We start from the raw sequence: 19,404 nt of genomic DNA on the forward strand, positions 1-19,404 counted from the left end.
TCATAGCTTTAACATCTTTAAAGTTTCTTTTATTTTGTACCAGTGAATGTGTATAGCGTGCAGATTTATTGAATTTGTAGCCACTACCCACATGTGGCTATTAAACACTTGAAATGTGGCTAATATGAATTGAAATGTGCTGTAACTATAACATACACACTGAATTGAGAATGTAAAATGTCTTAATTTTTTTATTGATAACATGTTAAAATCATAATATTTTGGATGTATTGGGTTAAAGAAAACATATTACATTTCTATTGATCATGCTGGAATAGAGATTTATAGATTTTTCCAGAATACACGTGACATCTAGTCACTTACCTTTGGCTTGATTTTTAAACAGATGCAGCCTCATTTCCACCTTTTGTTGAGAAGACCCGGGTCTTGCAGTTCTTTTCCTCTGACATTTGCAGGTAAGACAAAGACACCAATTGTATGCATGTGAATCAGACTTTTTTCCCCAAGTGACAAAATGCAGGCCAAGAAACTTATTATTTCAGAAAAATAAAATATGCTTGGGGAAACTTAGTGATTTCTGAAGAATAAATATAAGAATATGGAATTCATAATGTGAACTGTTCACAAAATATCCTTCTACATCTTCAATACTTTTATAATGTAAATTATTTTCTTTGCCATTTCTGTCTAACCAAGTACTGTTTTCCTTTTTACTAAACTAATAGTATATTTAATAACAATCAAGTCTAGAAGGGCATGCCCAGTCTTCCTGCAGATGTCCAGAGAAGATGATGCAACTATCACTGAACTGTGTTAATTAATGTGCTCTACTGCCATCGTGGCATCTTTTCAAATTATTTGGTCCTAATAGATACCACCCATACAAGCACTGGAGCTCATACCACTACCCTGGTGCCCCAGCCCTGTTCCTAAAGACTGTGTGATTACAGATAAACATTTGATATCTTTGAATCTTTTTCTTTTCTATATTATTGAAGAGAGCAGTTTCTTCATACTTGTATAGGGTTGTCTGGGAATTAGAAGAGAAGTGGATTGAGCCCTAGGTCATGGTAGACAGTAAATGGTGTACAAGGTATGTATCAAGCATGCACAGCTTGCCAAGTGACCTTTCTCTCAAATTTTTAAAGGACAGAAACTTTTTTATTTTATTTAAACTGAGCACAAATCAAGGATTTGAGGGAAGTCATTAACTATGAGAAGAGGCTTTGGTATTAATACTCCATGCTAGTTCACAAGCAAAACTCTTGGAAGCTTTTGAGAACAAAGATCAGAATAGTTCATACTCATGTATCAAGTTTCTGGTATGCCTTAAAATTTCATAAGAACTTTTGTCCTAAGAATTAAATGAGTGTTTAAAATTGTGTCGAGTATCTAATTTTTCTAATTTAAAGTAAGACGATAATATAAGGGGGAAAAAAGTGAATCTCCAGAATATAGTTCAGGCTCCTTGAATAAAGCTCTTTTTGATCTGTTAGGTCAATCTATGCTGTATTTGAGTCCGAAGTTAATCTGAAAGGAATCCCTGTGTATAGATTTGTTCTTCCATCCAAGGCCTTTGCATCTCCACTTCAAAACCCAGACAACCATTGTTTCTGCACAGAAGAAATTATCTCAAAAAACTGTACATCATACGGTGTGCTATACATCGGCAAATGCAAAGAAGGCGAGTAAATATTCTCAGTGTCATGGTCCGTGACAAAATTTACAATATTCTTTAAAATGTAACCTTTAGCCAGAATCCCTTTCCAGCCAAACTTTCAATTTAAGGAAGCAATAAAGACAGACGGTAAGGGTGATGGCAGAAAATTTTGATGTTGATTTTGTATTGTTTTTGAAGTCCCAATAGCGTTTCAGTGTTGCAAAACTTGGTTATCATTAGATAAAACCATGCCAGTATTTTCCTGTGCTGCTTTTAGATTTAGAGTGAAATGAAATTAATTCTCTTGGGATGCTTTAAGTGTCCCAAGTTATCCATCTGTCATTGTTCTAGCTTTCTCATCCATAGAAAATAGTAAGTAAAAGTAAATATCTTCAGTGTATCTCTAAAACAAGAATTGACAGGCACAAAATTTGGCGTCTGTCTTATCTTGATCGTATTCATCACACTGGAGTGGGCATGGATGAAGAAAGAAAAAACTACTCTTGTGTAAAAGAAATTATGTTCATAGTCATAAACATGTATCGTTGAAACACTGTGTTTGGCTGTTCGACTTTACATAATAAAAATTAATGTACAACAGATATAAACTGATTTATAGAATGATGCAGAATTTTATATTTTTGTGCAATAGTGACCTGATGTTATAATTCTTCTCCACCATCACTGCCCAGTGTTCAAAATCAACTATATATATAAATATATTTAAACATATAAATACATATATTTAAACATATATATATTTAAATATATAAATATATATATTTAAAAAGCTTTATTTTCAAGGAAATATTTTGAGTGATATATGAAATGAGGAAAATTATTTATTGCCAGTTGACTCTTAAAACTTGTTTTCAGGAAAACCTGTGTACATTTCACTTCCTCATTTTCTACATGCAAGTCCTGATATTCTAGAAACTACTGAAGGCTTAAATCCAAATGAAGAAGAACATAGGACATACTTGGATATTGAACCTGTAAGCAAATATTTTATTGATTTGATTTGGTTAATACTGTTTTTAGAAATGATATTTAATGTAAAAAAGATCTTATGTCGCACTCGGTGATCATGTTTATTGAATCATATTCTTAAGTTACTGAAACTTTATGTCAATGAAAATTGCATTGATTTCTCCCTTTTGTTGCTTATCAAATGTCAAGAAGATTCAATTTTAGTTTCACATTATAGAGCTTTATAAACCTTTCAGATGATTTACAGGCCAGGAATGCCAGTGATAGAAATGATTGTAATTGTCTTAAAACAATTTTATATAAGTTATTATTCTGTGCTTATAGTGCATTTAACTCTAAGTATTGCTTCTATTAGAAGTCACAGTATATGAGTATTATGAGGGATTAAAAGATTTTACCAGTATATGTGAATTTGGCGTAAAATCTATTATGATTAGTGTCAGGAAAATATAAAAATTGCTGTAGCACACCAGTTTTCATTTTTATTTTAGTAGTCATGTTTCAGTTTAAATGATAATGAAAAGTAGTATTATGATTCTAACTGAATATATATTTGACCATGCATAATTCATGAATTAAATGAACGATCTGAGCTCTTATGTTTTATCATTGCTGTTGATTTCCTTAAAACTCTTTGAGGTAAATATCACAAATCTAACTAAAACATTGACATTAGGTTGGGCAAAGACATTGTGTGTTTGTATACATACACATATAATTTTAGATACATTTAATAGGTCTAATCAATAAGTTTTTTATTTGTATTTTACCTTAATTTCTATATTCTCTTTCTTTCTCTTCTACTGTTACTATAAAAATAAGTTTTGGATGTTTTAAAAAGAAGTTAGTAATTTAGCTTGCTTTCTTTTTAGATAACTGGATTCACTTTACAGTTTGCAAAACGGCTGCAGGTCAACATATTGGTCAAACCAGCAAAGAAAATTGAGTGAGTCTCTTGAACAAGTTTATCTTTATATTATTTGTATTATTTTCACATAAGAACATGAGTGTAAATCTGTGAAAGTGGAAAGAATATCAAATGTCAACTTCCCTTTAGCTTTTTGTCACTAAGCAATAATCACCAAATGCTTTATTTGTACTTAGGATCATATCTAGTGTTTATTGAAATGGTATTTAGGTATGTTTTGTAATGGTTTTTGAGTATTTGGAGGCATCCTCGTTTTGTTAGCTGCCCAAATATTTCCATGACAGTAATTCCTAGAACTCACATATTTTACTTTCCTGGGTAGAACTTGTTCAAAAGGAAGATCTGTATGAGAAAGAATTACAAGAGCAAAAGTTGTCCGAGAAACAGCTATACTGAAATTTAAATGACTCATTGAAGGAAGGGAGCAAAAATCAAGGGATTTAACCAATTTGTAAGAGCAACCAATTTCTGAGCATCTATTTACACTAGTAATTATTAAAATGTTTGTTATGCATATAGAAACATATTAGTATATTTTTCATAATTATTTTCAATGTATGTTACAGAACATTAAAGGGTCTGAAGAAGAACTATATTGTGCCTGTACTTTGGCTTAATGAGGTTAGTATTTTAGTCTTTTTTTAATTAAAAAATAAGCTTCTTTGTATATAAAAAAGCTTTTGATGTCTCAAAAATTGGACATGTATGTATAGACTTTGAAATTGTGTGTATCTCCATTACTCATATGGATGAGTTTACACATTGATTACACCTATTTGAGAGAACCAAATTGCACAGAAATAAAGTTTGTGTTAGTTCAGAAAGACAAAACACCACCTATCATTTAACATTATCTCCAAAATGCATCTATTAACAACTTTTTCTTGTAGTGCTTGTCATAGGGAAGAAGTATATTCATGTAACTGCAAATAAAACTCACTAATTATTATAGCATTAATAAAAGCCAACTATGCTTATAAAGGCAAGGTTAGGGTAGGTATGGGCATTCTATCTTATTGCCTGACAAGATATTTTTAGTGTAAACCACTGCATTGAATAAGCCTTTAGAGCAGGTAAAACTCTCGACATTGAGAAACCCTCTGTCACTGGCAAACATCCTTTGGAAAACTGAAATATTTCAGAGGCAGTTTTGAAAATCAAATGAGTCCTAGTACATTGAAGAGTGTCATACAGCATGTTTGAAATGAGGGCGATTATATTTCACTGTCTAAATTTTCTACTAGCCTTTACTGCCTTCGTTGATATGCAAAGGGAATTCTGCTGACTTGTCTTACAGATACAGATGACTAACACTTATAAAGGTGCTGGATATAAAGGGTGATAAATAATTGGGAGGCTTGAGTATTTTTCTTTACTAATCTACCCAAATAATGCTAATTATTAATTTGATTACAGACTGGTACCATTGGTGATGAGAGGGCAGAAATGTTCAGAAATAAAGTGACTGGAAAAATAAACCTTCTTGGACTGGTAGAAATTATCTTACTGAGTGTTGGTGTATTAATGTTTGTTGCTTTTATGATTTCATACTGTGTATGCAGATCAAAACAAGTGAAATAAGTAAGTACATATTAAAAATATATTGTTTAAGTAACTATATATTACTTGTTTTCATTTTATCAAAGAGGGGTTATATTTCTAGACATGTCTAGCCAACTATCATTTTTTAATATAGTCTCCAATTTTGAGGTGCTTGATGTAAATTAAAATACAAATGAAGACTAGATTAGTAAATAGGACCTATGAGTATCAAGCAAATCACTAAATTACATTTTTAATTCTGGGAAAAATAAGATAAAAGATGCAATTATGACCACTGTAAAGTTAGCACAAGTATAGCTTTTGTCCAAAATTCTGACTTGTTCATTTTGATTTATAGCTAGTTAATTATAAAAAAATAAAATGTATAATGTAATATATTATTGACTAGGAGAGATTCAAGTAACAAATTATGAAGATTCAGAGAGATTGAAATTTACAAGGGAAAGGAAAACAGGGAAATTAAATAAGCTATTAAAAAAACTACAGTGAAATGAATTCTAAAATGAAGATAACATATTAATAAAAAAGGATTTCTGCATGTAGGCATGCTAGCCATCCATTGTCTGAATCCAAGATGTTTAATGTGAAGCCCAAATGAATGATTAAAAGACTTTACCTAAAATTTGAATATAGCAGTTCAAAAAAATAGGAGGAAATAGTGCAGTAAAATGAAATTATTCAGAGTTTAGCAGAAAATGTGGGTAAACATGGACAAGATCTAAGAGTTTAGGCTAAATCATAGAGGAGGACCAGGCCTTAGTGCTTTCAGTATTAGTGCCCTTGCCGCCTTGTAGATAAATAGAAATGAATGCCTCACCCTCTGTTCCCTAAATTGAAACGTTTCTTTAATAATCATAGGTAACATTAGTGTGTCCTGTGGGAGAATTTTTCAGGCCCTCTGTAGTTTCCATCAGCCTTCCTTCCTGACCACCTCAAAAATATATGCAATGTAAATAAAAGCAGTGTGCTTGCTATGAAAAGAACAACTTCAAAACAAGTCTTCTCTACTTGCAATCAGACTGCACCCTAAGCTGTTTTGTATAGAATTTCTGGGGCTGCTACTGATGACAATAAATAATATTTATTGAGCTTTCACTATGTACCAGAATCAGGCTAACCATTTTATATGAATTATTACATCTAGTTCCTAATACAATTTTGTGAGTTTCCAGTAGCCTGGATTTATTAGCATTCATTCTATATTCCTGAGACATTCCATGAAATCATAAATTTTAACAGATGCAAAATTCTCTTATCAAAATACATATCAGTTAAATTGATGATTTTTAAAAATAAACAAAATAGAATTTAGGGACCAATAATTTCTTAATGAGATTGAGAGCTTGTATCTGGGTAGGTAACGCAATCTTTTGTTTTGATCATTTCTGCCACTATTTATTCACTGAAAAGAAGACTGAATAATACAATCTATTTGGACAGAATGTATTCAGAATGCTAACAGTATATTCACATTATTGTAAAGGAAGTATTTCATCACCTATAATACCTGTCATTAGCCCAGTAACAAACAAGCTATAATTAAAGATATTCATGCGATCATTTATATAACAGAAAAGATCATCTGCTGAAAGAATAACAAAAATCTTGTTCTAGTGGGAAAGCTGCTTTTCAAAAGAAAACAGAAGATATAAAATACTTTCTATAAGTATTTTATATTAAAATTGTGATAAAATTCATCACTGCATAATGATCTCTGAATTTCAGATTACCTGGGTTTGTATATGTCTCAATTATGGTGAAGAACTGAAAACTTTCTGGGATGTCTTAGCTAACAATTAGTTTTGCTTATCCATTTGACTTTTATAAAAAAAAATAATTACTGACCTTTAAAAAGCTATGTTTCTTTTTAAAAAGTAGAGAAGATATTTTTTGTTGTTAATTACTTGATTTGCTACATTTAGGAGAATCACAGATGTGTAATGTTCCTCAAACAAGTCTTGGTTTTGAAAATCCTAAAACTCCTGCCTTTGGACAGATTTGTGAACAATTGAAACAAATAAGGACATGAATATACAGGGGAGAAGAAAGTATAAGATGGTGGTGCTGATGTGTGATTTTACTCAGTGGATTGGAAGGAAAATAATCCAATTGTCCTTATGAAAGTGGTATATCCATCTTGAGAAGATGATCTGAGGGGTGTGAGAATGCCTGTCCAGAGCTTACTAAATTAGCACTGTTCCTTCTCTGGTTAGAGTTGGGAAGCAGCCTTCTACGTCTCCTACTTGAATGGATGGGAACATGTATTGCCTTATTGGTAAAGTCCACTAGAGCACTTCTCTCTACACCTTTAGAAATTGGACTGAGTAATAGAAAACGTGATATCTTGTATATATTGAATTTGAATTTTGTCTGTTTTATTATTCCACTGCTTTCTGATAAGTAGTAACATTTCTTCTACTTTACAGGCAGCCAATGAATCCCTACCTTTATGCACCAGCTACATCAGGACCTTTGGTAATGTTGATTTACAAAATGAAGACACAACATGCTTTATTTTTACAAACACATCTTATTTTTGAGTCGACGAAATGGTGGCACTACTTTTTTTTTTTCTTTTCACTTTGAACAAGAACCTGGCACATTTTGAAATTCATCATTTACACAGTTGAATCAATTTCAGTTCCAATAGAACTGACTTAAGCACAAACCAATTATTTTGTTTTGCTTTTTGTTTAGTTTTTGTTCTGATTCATTCATTGGTTCCCTGGTGGCAAATTCAGCAGAGGAGTGGACATTCTAAACAAATCTTGGGCACTGAACTTCTGTCTTCCTCATCAAGGAAAGAAAACGATCACCCTAGGAGTATCCTCGTTCAGTTGCAACAGACAGTCCCACGACTGTCAGTACATTGCATTTCATGAACACCAAATATTTTAAGACACTTAAGTATGGAAAAACAAAATTATTGGCTATGAGCTATGATATATTACTAAAATTTCTTTCTCTATGAAATTCTTTGTACAGAAACAGTAGGCATCATAATCATTTTCTGACTTTATAAAAATATGGGCTTATATTTTTTTGTCACTGTTCATGCAAATGGACATCATTTTTAGCACATTTTAGTTTTTAGTATTTTAAGGACTCGGTCATTTTCCATGTTTTGAAGCTCTTCTGGAAATCTGAGTAGATTTTGGTCTTTCTACTCAGTAGCAACTTATACTTGGCAACCTCAGAATGCTGTTCTAGTATTAAGAGATGTAAATGATAATAAAGGAATTAGTGTGTGAAATATTAGAGAGATTAGAATGTGCATTAACCGTTATTTGTTCTAATATTTTTCTCACTTTCATAGTCACCTCAGAAAGACTGGTTTCAGCCATTAAAAAATGTTCTTAAATTCTTGTGCTTTGTGTAGTTCCTGCTGTGTCACAAAACATTTACCTGCATTTTCTGTCCCAAGTTTATCTAAATTCATATTTCTTTATAAATTTGTATTTCTTTCTGAATTCAATTTTGACCACCTCCCCCAGGCTAATTTTTTTAGCTGATTGGAGGAATAACAAAAAGACATTTGGTTTCATCCTTTATAGCAGCAGGACTTGAGTTCAAGATTTAAGTTTCTTTCCTTTTGATTGAGACACATTAATAGGTAATTCTGCTTTCTTTAGCAGAAGTTCACTTACTGTAGAGAGCACTAGTCCCCCTAAAAAGTTGTAGCATAAAAGCAAAGATGAACCAAATGCTGTCTTGTGTTTTATACACAGAAGGATACAGAATGAAGGAGTGGTAACTGGTCTGTTTAGATACTAAAAATAAGAATAACTTGGCCCCCTCTTGCTAGTTGCCAGGCTAAATGTTAAAATTCCTATTGAAAACTACAAACCAAAATGCCACCTGTTCAGAGGGGTCTTTTGAATCTCTGAAGATAATCGAAGCATACTGAGTACTGCCTTTTCTTTTAATTGGGAGGAAATAAAGTATTCCTCTAAGATGCCAGATGAGATCCTAGACATTTTCCCCTGATAATTAAGAATCTATTTTCTTTGCATTAGGGCATCTGTAGACATGTTCATCTCAGAGAAATATAAAGGAAAGTTCTTTAATTCCTGAGATATGTAGGGCTGAACTATGTAAAGTGGTAACTGTAAAAAGAATTGGATAAGAATATACATTTCCACCTCCCGTATAAATGAGATTACTTCAAAAAGTTCATGGAAAAATAGAATTGAAAGATAATATCAATCTTTCCACGAGCTTTTTGAAGTACCCTTGCACAGTGATGACTCAGATCTTAATATCTTCATATATAAATGCATCTTGTGACATTTAGGTATCAGAAATGATTTTGACTTATATGGCTTTAGTATTGTTTAAATAAATGTATGATCTAATCTTTATCATTCCTCAGAATTTCTCAAATTCTATAAAATATGTACAAGAGGGAAAACAATCCATACACAAAGATAAGCAGATTATATTAAAATATCTAATAGAATAATTTTTTAAAGAATGGGAGGTATCTTTTTTGATATGAAAACCTGGGGTTTAGGTAGGGGTGTATGTGAGCACATGTGCATATGAACTGCAGTAGGAGTGGGGCAGTATGGGGAATGTGTTAGATGTGTGACTTTTTGTTTTGCCCTGGTGAAAGTGTATGGTGGTGGGAGAGGGTAAATGTTGGAAAACTTGTAATTTTTCATGGAAGAATTTATATGCTTTACACATAAAAATTATACCATTTGATAAGCACATTTTTTCTACAAACTGCATTTATTAACCACAAAACAATAGCTTTTGTTCATAACTTGTTTGAAAATCTATAGCATACGCAAATAGGTTAGAATCGACACATCTGAAAATGGGTTAATGTATGTTGCTCCATAAAAGTACGTGAAAAATAGAACAAGCTATGTTATCTCTCAGTTCTCTGAAAAAGGGGGGGGGGGTATCATTTTGGGAGAAAAATATAGCTATATACATATTGGTTATCTATCAAAATTCTATATGCTGAATATTTGTACATGTCCAATAATTTGTCAGTCTTTTAACTCTATCAGTGTCTGAGCTACACAGTAATTACCTGTTTAGGTGGAGTCTGTTTTAGGTGTGTTCCAACTGACAGTTCTGTTTTTTTGTTTGAGTCCAATGTATTAGCGACACTGTCTACTCTTTTAACCTGGCTTTTTTGGCCTATCTGCCATTCTAAATGGATTTTTAACACAAATAATACTGTCCATGATGGTTTTCTGCATATACCAACAGAATTACCTATGATTGGTTTTTCCTGAGTTATTTTCATGGAGCTAATCTAATGAACTAATAATGATTTATGTTCTATATATGTATCAAAGGAACACTCTGCTTTTTCCTTTTATGGTTCAAAGGTAGCAGTATTTGAAAAATATTTGTGAAAGTAAATACTTCTTGTCAGGAAAATTGCTTTTTATTTTTGAATGTATTTGACCTCCATGTTTGATATTGCTACTATAATTTTATATTAGCTGTTGTTATGTATTCATGAGTTATTTGTCCTTCCTGTTTTCTTTTCCTAACTTCTTGGATGCTAGTAGCTTATGTCTACACATTTCAGAAATGCTCTATTCTACGTACTCATGAAGGAGACATGGTATCATCTGTGAACTTGTTACAAATGCAGAATCTCAGGCCCTGCATCAGACCTACTGAATCAGAATCTGCAGTTTAACAGGATCCATAAGTGATTCACAGACACATGAAATTTTGAAAATCCCTGATATAAGTCATCAAAATTGGACTAGTTGTATTTGATCCATGGTGAAATTCATTTGATTTATTAACAGAAGGACATAAGAGATCAAAGCTATATGAGCATACGAGATGAGATAAAATCCGTCAGGATTAAAAATGTTGCTATAAATATTTCACTACGTTTTGTCATTTACCCTGTTGAGTTTTGTGGTATTTTCAGTCAGTCATAAAGCTAATCTATATGGCAGAGTAGAGGGTGAAGTGGTACTAACTTTATACTCCATGGATTTTTTGGAATGTGTTATTTGACTGACTTGACAATATTCATGAAAAATATATTTACTACATGTAAATTAGGGGATAGGTCAGGGACAGGTAAGAGATACTAAAATTGGAGATATTCTCTGTAATTTATCTGAGGTGGAAATTATCCACCTGGATGAAGGTACTCTTCAGGATACAGTAGTTTATATTTTTTATAAGTTATCATGAATATCATGATAACTACAGGCTTTATTATGGGGAAAAAAAACGAGGCTAGTTTGCTTGCTGGATGTCTACAGTGGTGTAGGGAGAAGGGGCGAGGGAGGAGACAGAAGAGTACAAAGGAGCGTGCTTATTTGTGGTAGAGAATGTCTGTACAATAATGAAATAGCTGAGCTTGGAATATCTAAGCTCAGAGAGCCAAGCTGACAGCTGTTGTTCTGCCATCATCCTGTCTTCAGTCTTCACAGCTGATAACTATGGCATTTGTGAAAAGATGGGCCTACGTAACAGAAGTAGTAAGTGATAAGTAATTTCCTATAGTCCACCTCCTAAGAATTAAAGAAAAGAATTTACTTATTGGAAACTTCTGTGGAGCCATCTTAGAATGGAAATACACATTGTCAGAAAGTCTTAAATAACTTCATCTTTTGATCTAGACTAGGGAGCAGGACTCTGAAAATTTTCTCTCTACTGGAACCTATTTGAAAAATCAATGTATGTTAATGTTGCATATTTCCTCATAGATACGTGAATAATAACTTAAAAGTAATAGTCCTATGCGTTCGTGAAAGTATGTCTATTCTGGCCACTAATTTAGTAATTTTCCATTATCAGTCCCTCACCCGCTTTGCCTTCCCATCTTAGCCCTGCCACCATCATACATGCAGTTTGTTTAGAAGAAGTACAAGTGTGCCACATGGACATTAGTGAGTAACCAACTAAATGGACAGTAGGGTCACTTGGATTCAGAAGTTTCTCCTGCAAATAACTCTCGCTGGAATGTGTTAACTTTGCTGTATTATTTACATCTTTGGTCTTATTTAAAAACTCTGCTAATAAAAAATGTAACAAGGATAGAAGAAACTAAATGTGATTTTTTTTTTTTCCGGCTAAGTAGTATTCCATTGTGTATATACACCACATTTTCCTTATCCAATCATCCTCTGATGGACATTTAGGTTGGTTCCATAGTGTGGCTGTTGTAAATAGAGCTGCAATTAACACAGGAGTGCAGGTATCCCTTCAAAATGGTGATTTCCATTCCTTCGGGTATATACACAGTAGTGGGATTGCTGGATCTTATGGTAGTTCTGTCTGTAGTTGTTTGAGAAGCCTCCATACTGTTCTCCATAATGGCTGCACTAATTTACACTCCCTCTAACAGTGTAGAAGGGATCCCCTTTCAGCAACGTGGATAAGCCTGGAGAAAATTTTGCCAAGTGAAACTACCCAGGTGCAGAAAGAGACATACCATATGTCCTCACTCATAAGCAGGAGCTGAAACCATAAGTAAACAATAGGGAGAGGGAAAGAAACAACAATCACAATAATGCAATGAACTTTGAGAAAGAGAGAAGTACTATGATTACTAAAACTGGAAAATTGTGGGAGAGGGAGGAGGGTTGGCGAGAATTGGGTTACAGTCGCAAAGAATAATTATGTATTGTAATGATGAATAAGTTAACTGTCCTGATTTGACCATCACACATTGTACATGACTACTGAAAATCAACTTTGTACCCCACAAATATGTATAATTTTTAAAAAAATTACATATAAGGAAAAAAAAATGAGATTTTAAGTAATCTCACCACAAAAAAATGGTATGTGAAATAATGCATATGTTAATCAGCTTGATTTAGCGATTACACAATGTGAACATATTTCAAAACGTGCATATCATGTGTATAAATATATACAATGTCTAATTAAAAATCAAAGAGAAACTAAGCATGGAAGGAAGTAGCTAGTGTAACGTGTTAGATATCAAGTAGAGCATTTGTTGAAAATAGTAAAAGATGGAATTATCAAATATAAGTGAGACACTAAGTGTGCATAATGCACTACATTTATATGAGTCATAGAGGTATCCCATTTTTTGCCTGCTGGCAACATACAGAAAACAAACAAACATGGCTGTTTAGCAGGCCACTGGTTCTCTACAGCTGTGGGCAGGTGTACTTGCCCCTGTGTCTCTCCATTACAACATGGGTAGATTTTGATGCCAGGTACATTCTGTGTTTTGGACTCCCTTGCTCAAACCTCAGTTCTGGTCTAGACCCTCACACTTAGAAGGAAAGGCTGATGTGACAGAAAGAGGCAGGACATGTTAACAGTACATTTGTCAGGATTTAGATATAGTAGTACATCTACCCTGCTTGCATCCTGTTCTAGGTTTATAAGTTCTACTCCTCTTTGCCCTAGCTCCTCACTATATATTTTAAGTTGACTAATAATTCATTATTTCATTATCTTAAGTTGTTCTCTGAGATTTTCTGTTCCAAGACCTCTGGGATGGTGTCTGGTAGTATACTTGGAGGATGCCACTGCATCAAGGTGATTTCCTATGCAAATTATGGTTTTTATATTGGGGTCAAAAACAGGTTTGTTTAGAGTAACTCAGCATGTAAAGTAAAGTTCAATAGGCTTGCTAAGTAAATAACAAATTATAAATATCAATGCAGTATAAGGCCTAGATGGCAAATAAGTTTTTTAGGAATCATTTGATAGTTGAGAAAGATGTGAACTGGGTGAGAAATATGTAGATGGGTCTAGGATCTATGTTGACAAAGGCCATGAACCGTTAACAAGGTCTATCACAGGAAATGTGAGAGAAAATCCTAGGGTTCTTAGGAGAAAGAAAGGTCTCTAAAGATAACTATGAAATAGGCAAGTTGATTTGTAGGTTTAATCACTGACAATTAAATGGGATAAACTTTGGGCAGACCACTAGGGGCGGTTTCAAGATGGCGGTGGCTGCTGTGGTTGGCGCGGAGTAGCTGAGGTGGAAAAGGCGGCCACTGGGCCACAGGCAGCTGGGAAACTTGTGAACCTTCCTCTTGCCATCTCTTAAGGGAGGACCGCTGCTGCTGGCCGGTCGTGGGGGCTGACTGCCACTTTGCCCCCGGCAGGAGAGGCTGCCTCATTTACAGGCAACAGCTTTGAAGTGTGGAGCAGGAAAAGAACTGTTTCTTAGCTGCAAAAGCGAGTCTCTAAACAGGGAACATGGTGCCAGGGCTGCTGTGGATGCAGACAAGATCCCGGAGGCCGGGGCCGGGGCCGCGCTGAAGGCGGCCAGCTGCCCTATTCAGGATTCGAGGTTTCAGGCCAGCATTAAAGAAGATACCTGGGGGCCGAGGCCATGGCGCACTCGGGAGAGTGCGGCGCTGGGAGCGCAGTGACGCTCCCGCCGCGGGTTCGGATCCTATATAGGACTGGCCGGTGCACTCACTGGCTGAGTGCCGGTCACGAAAGAGACAAAAAAAAAAAAAAAAAAAAAAAGATTCCTGGGAGTGCCCGAGCCGCGCTGCGGGACCAACTGAACAGCCCCAGGCGGCAGCTGCCGAGAACGGGCAAGGCGACAAACCAGAGGCAGAGAGTGAGCGCCCGACCTGGCACAGCCCTGCTCAGGGGGCTGACGCCCACCCAGCTTCCGCCTGCATCACCGGGTCACTCACCGCCCCGGGGCTGCCTCCATTTTCCCAGGTGCTGGCAGCTCCGGCCCGGCTCGGCCCCTCACTGAGCCTTCCCACTTGCTTGGCCCGGCGCGGGCCTTCCCGGGGCCTGCAGGTTGGCCTCCCCTCCCATTCCCTCCACGGTTCTCTGGCGGGGCTGGTGGCGTGGGGCGTCCCCGGCCAGTGTCGGGAGGGCAAGGAAGTACGGGGGGGGTGCCGACTGTCACTCCACCACACACTGAACTCCGGCCCCCGGTAAACTTCCTGTTACTGGGAAGCAGATACCATCTCTGCGGCCACCAGTTTGGAAAAACGCCTAACCAATTTCTGATTGGGAATAGTGTGGTAGGAGAGTTCCCAAGTCCGCTTGAACGTGCTGGAGAGCTGGCTGCAGGCGGGCGCTAGACTTGATCCATGCCGGGGGGATACAAAGGTGAACAAGTCCCGAGAAAGATCTACACAGTGCTACAAAGGAACCCAGAGCGACCGGTCGTCTGTGCCTAGCAGAAACCTGGTAGACTTCCTGGGCGAGGCAGTGCTGAGCAGGGTCTTGAAGGCCCAGCTGATAGACAAGGGTTGCAGAAGACACGTCCCAGCCCAGCACAGTGCGCAGAGTGGGGAGACGTGCGGCCAGGGAGGCGGAGACTCCACAGAAACCACACACCCTGTGGGGTCGCCACTGCACGATCCAACAGCCTGGGCCAGAGCACACGGAACAGGGAGAAGTCCTGCACAGGAAGTGAAAGCTCAACAGAGATCACACACCCTGTGTTACGTGATCCACCAGCCCAGCAGAGTCCAAGCTGACAAGAAAGGTGGCTCCCCGGAGAGGCCCAAGACCTGAGGCAACCATACACACAAGGCACTAGAGGCCAACTGAGCAGTCACGGAGGTAGATATACGAAATTGGCAACCACAGCAACATCTTAGTTAGTCATTAGTCTCAAACTGGGGGACTGTGAAACCCCCTGCCACAATGAATAAACACCAAAAAAAAGATACCAGAAATACAAAAAACCAAGAAAGTACACCACCAAAAGTTAATAAATCTCAAACTCTAGATCCTATAGAACAAGAAGCCCTTGAAATGACTGACAAGGAATTTCGAGTGATAATTCTAAGGAAACTGAATGAGATACAAGAAAACACAGCTAGACATCATGATGAAATGAGGAAAAGTATACAGGACCTGAAAGAGGAAATGTACAAGGAAATCAAAGTCCTGAAAAAAAATGTAGCAGAACTTGCTGAACCGAAGAAGTTATTCAGCGAAATAAAAAACACAATGGAGAGATTAACCAGCAGGCTTGTCGAAGTTGAAGAGAGAACCTCTGAACTTGAAGATGGGCTGTTTGAAATAACACAAGCAGACAAAAACAAAGAAAAAAGATTCAAAGACATTGAAGAAAATCTGAGAGAGATATCAGACAACCTTAAGCGCTCAAATATCCGAGTCATGGGTATTCCAGAAGGGGAGGAAAAAGGAGATTCCATTGAAAACATATTCAACAAAATAGTGGCAGAAAACTTCCCAGGTATAGGAAAAATCACAGATCTTCAGATCCAGGAAGCTCAACGATCTCCAAATGTATTCAACCCAAAAAGGCCTTCTCCAAGACATGTTATAGTCAAATTGGCAAAACTCAGAGACAAAGTAAGAATCTTAAAAGCTGCAAGAGAGAAGCATCAAATCACCTATAAGGGAGCCCCAATCAGGTTAACATCAGACTTTTCATCACAAACCTTAAAAGCTAGAAAGGAATGGGATGATATATTCAAAATAATAAAAGACAAAGATTGCCAGCCAAGAATACTCTACACTGCAAGGCTATCCTTCCGAAATGAAGGGAAAATAGTATATTTCTCAGACAAACAAAAACTGCGGGAGTTCACTACCACATGACCAACCTTACAAGAAATCCTCAAGGGAGTACTGGGTTTGGCTCCTGAAAAATAACTACCACTGCCATAAAAACCCAAGAAAAATCAAAACCCACTAGTATAATAAAAATGGCATTCATGAAGAGAAAATAAGCAAACAAAAACACTATCTACAACCTAAGGAACCAACAAACACAGAAACCAAACAGTAAATCAGAAAGCAAGGAACAAAAGACACCTAAGACAGCCAAACAACCAATAAAATGCTAGGAATAAATCAACACCTTTCAATAACAACTCTTAATGTAAAACGCTTAAATTCCCCAATCAAAAGACACAGACTGGCTGACTGGATCAAAAAGGAGGACCCAACTATATGCTGCCTACAAGAGACCCACCTCACCCATAAAGATTCACATAGACTAAGAGTGAAAGGATGGAAAAAGATTTACCATGCAAACAGAAAAGAAAAACGAGCTGGAGTAGCTATTCTTATATCTGACAAAATAGACTTTAAACTAAAAACCATAAAAAGAGACAATGAGGGACACTACTTAATGATAAAAGGACTGATCCATCAAGAAGACATAAGAATCATAAATATGTATACACCCAATGTTGGAGCAGCCAGTTTTATAAAACAAACTCTATTAGATCTAAAGAAGGAAATAGACACTAATACCATATTAGCAGGGGACCTGAACACCCCACTGTCAATATTAGACAGATCATCTAGGCAAAGAATCAGTAGAGAAACACAAGATCTAAACAAGACTCTAGACCAATTGGAATTGGCAGATATCTACAGAACATTCCATCCAACAACCTCAGAATCTTCATTCTTCTCATCAGCACATGGATCATTCTCCAGGATAGATCACATATTAAGTCACAAATCAAGTCTCAATAAATTCAAAAAAATTGGAATTACCCCATGTATTTTCTCAGACCACAATGGATTAAAAATAGAAATTAATAACAAACGAAACTCTGGAAACTATACAAACACATGGAAATGAAACAGCATTCTACTTAATGACATATGGGTCCAAGAAGAAATCAAGTAGGAAATCAAAAAATTTATTGAAACTAATGAAAATAATGATACATCATACCAAAACCTGTGGGATACTGCAAAAGCAGTATTAAGGGGGAAATTTATTGCATTAAATGCTCACTTCAGAAGAATGGAAAGATGGCAAATGAACAACCTAACACTTCACCTTAAAGAACTAGAAAAACAGGAACAATCCAAACCTAAAGTTAGCAGACGGAAAGAAATCATTAAGATCAGAGCAGAACTGAATGAAATTGAAAACCAAAAAACAATTCAAAAGATCAATGAATCAAAAAGTTGGTTTTTTGTAAAGATAAATAAAATTGACAAACCATTAGCATGGCTAACAAAAAAAAAGAAGAGAGAAGACTCAAATAACCAAAATTAGAAATGAAAAAGGCGATATTACAACTGATTCATCTGAAATACAAGGAATCATTCGAGACTACTATAAACAACTATACGCCAACAAATTTGAAAATCTGGAGGAAATGGATAAATTTCTGGACACACACAAGCTCCCAAAACTGAACCGTGAAGATGTAGAAAATTTGAACAGACCAATAACAATAAAGGAGATTGAAGCTGTTATCAGAAGGCTCCCAACAAAGAAAAGCCCAGGACCAGATGGATTCACAGCAGAATTTTACCAAACATTCAAACAGGAATTGACACCAATTCTTTACAAACTATTCCAAATGATTGAAACGGACGCAAATATCCCAAACTCATTCTATGAAGCAAACATCATCCTGATACCAAAACCAGATAAAGATATAACCCAAAAAGAAAACTACAGGCCGATATCCTTGATGAATATAGATGCAAAAATCCTCACTAAAATACTAGCAAACAGAATACAGCAACACATACGTAAAATTATTCACCACGATCAAGTGGGATTCATCCCAGGGAAGCAAGGTTGGTTCAACATACGCAAATCAATAAATGTGATACACCATATTAATAAAGTCAAACACAAGGACCATATGATAATCTCTATAGATGCTGAAAAAGCATTTGATAAAGTTCAGCACTAATGCATGACAAAGACCCTCTATAAGTTAGGTATAGAGGGAAAGTATCTCAACATAATTAAAGCCATATATGCCAAACCCACTGCCAATATCTTCCTGAATGGGGAAAAGCTGAAAGCTTTTCCTTTAAGAACAGGAACTAGACAAGGATGCCCACTCTCACCACTCCTATTCAACATAGTGTTGGAAGAACTAGCCAGAGCAATCAGAGAAGAGAAGGAAATAAAGGGCATCCAGATTGGAAAAGATGAAGTCAAACTGTCCCTGTTTGCAGATGACATGATCCTATATATCGAGCAGCCTAAAACCTCTACAAAGAAACTCTTGGAATTGATAAATGATTTCAGCACAGTAGCAGGATACAAAATCAACACACAAAAATCAGTAGCATTTCTTTTCTCCAATAGTGAACATGCAGAACGAGAAATCAAGAAAGCCTGCCCATTTACAATAGCCACCAAAAAAATAAAATATCTAGGAATTGAGTTAACCAAGGAGGTGAAAAATCTCTATAATGAGAACTACAAACCACTGCTGAGAGAAATTAGAGAGCATACAAGAAGATGGAAAGATATCCCATGCTCTTGGATTGGAAGAATCAACATAGTGAAAATGTCCATACTACCAAAAGTGATATACAAATTCAATGCAATCCCCATTAAAATTCCAAAGACATTTTTCTCAGAAATGGAAAA

General features: G+C 35.9%; 1 protein-coding gene across 3 annotated transcripts in view; it reads left to right on the forward strand.

Moving 5' to 3' along the window:
- CD36 (CD36 molecule (CD36 blood group)) overlaps positions 1-10,967 on the forward strand; it is a 78,776-nt gene extending 67,809 nt beyond the window's left edge. For all 3 annotated transcript variants that reach the window (XM_063098826.1, XM_063098828.1, XM_063098827.1), the window contains 7 exons: positions 347-416; positions 1,458-1,645; positions 2,498-2,616; positions 3,484-3,557; positions 4,106-4,160; positions 4,956-5,120; positions 7,529-10,967. In XM_063098826.1, coding sequence (XP_062954896.1) covers positions 347-416; positions 1,458-1,645; positions 2,498-2,616; positions 3,484-3,557; positions 4,106-4,160; positions 4,956-5,120 — 671 coding nt within the window. In that variant the 3' untranslated portion in view covers positions 7,529-10,967. The remainder of the gene's footprint in view (positions 1-346; positions 417-1,457; positions 1,646-2,497; positions 2,617-3,483; positions 3,558-4,105; positions 4,161-4,955; positions 5,121-7,528) is intronic.
- The last annotated feature ends 8,437 nt before the right edge of the window (positions 10,968-19,404 follow it).

Source organism: Cynocephalus volans, chromosome 6 (assembly GCF_027409185.1).
Source record: "Cynocephalus volans isolate mCynVol1 chromosome 6, mCynVol1.pri, whole genome shotgun sequence".
Taxonomy (NCBI): Eukaryota; Metazoa; Chordata; class Mammalia; order Dermoptera; family Cynocephalidae; genus Cynocephalus; species Cynocephalus volans.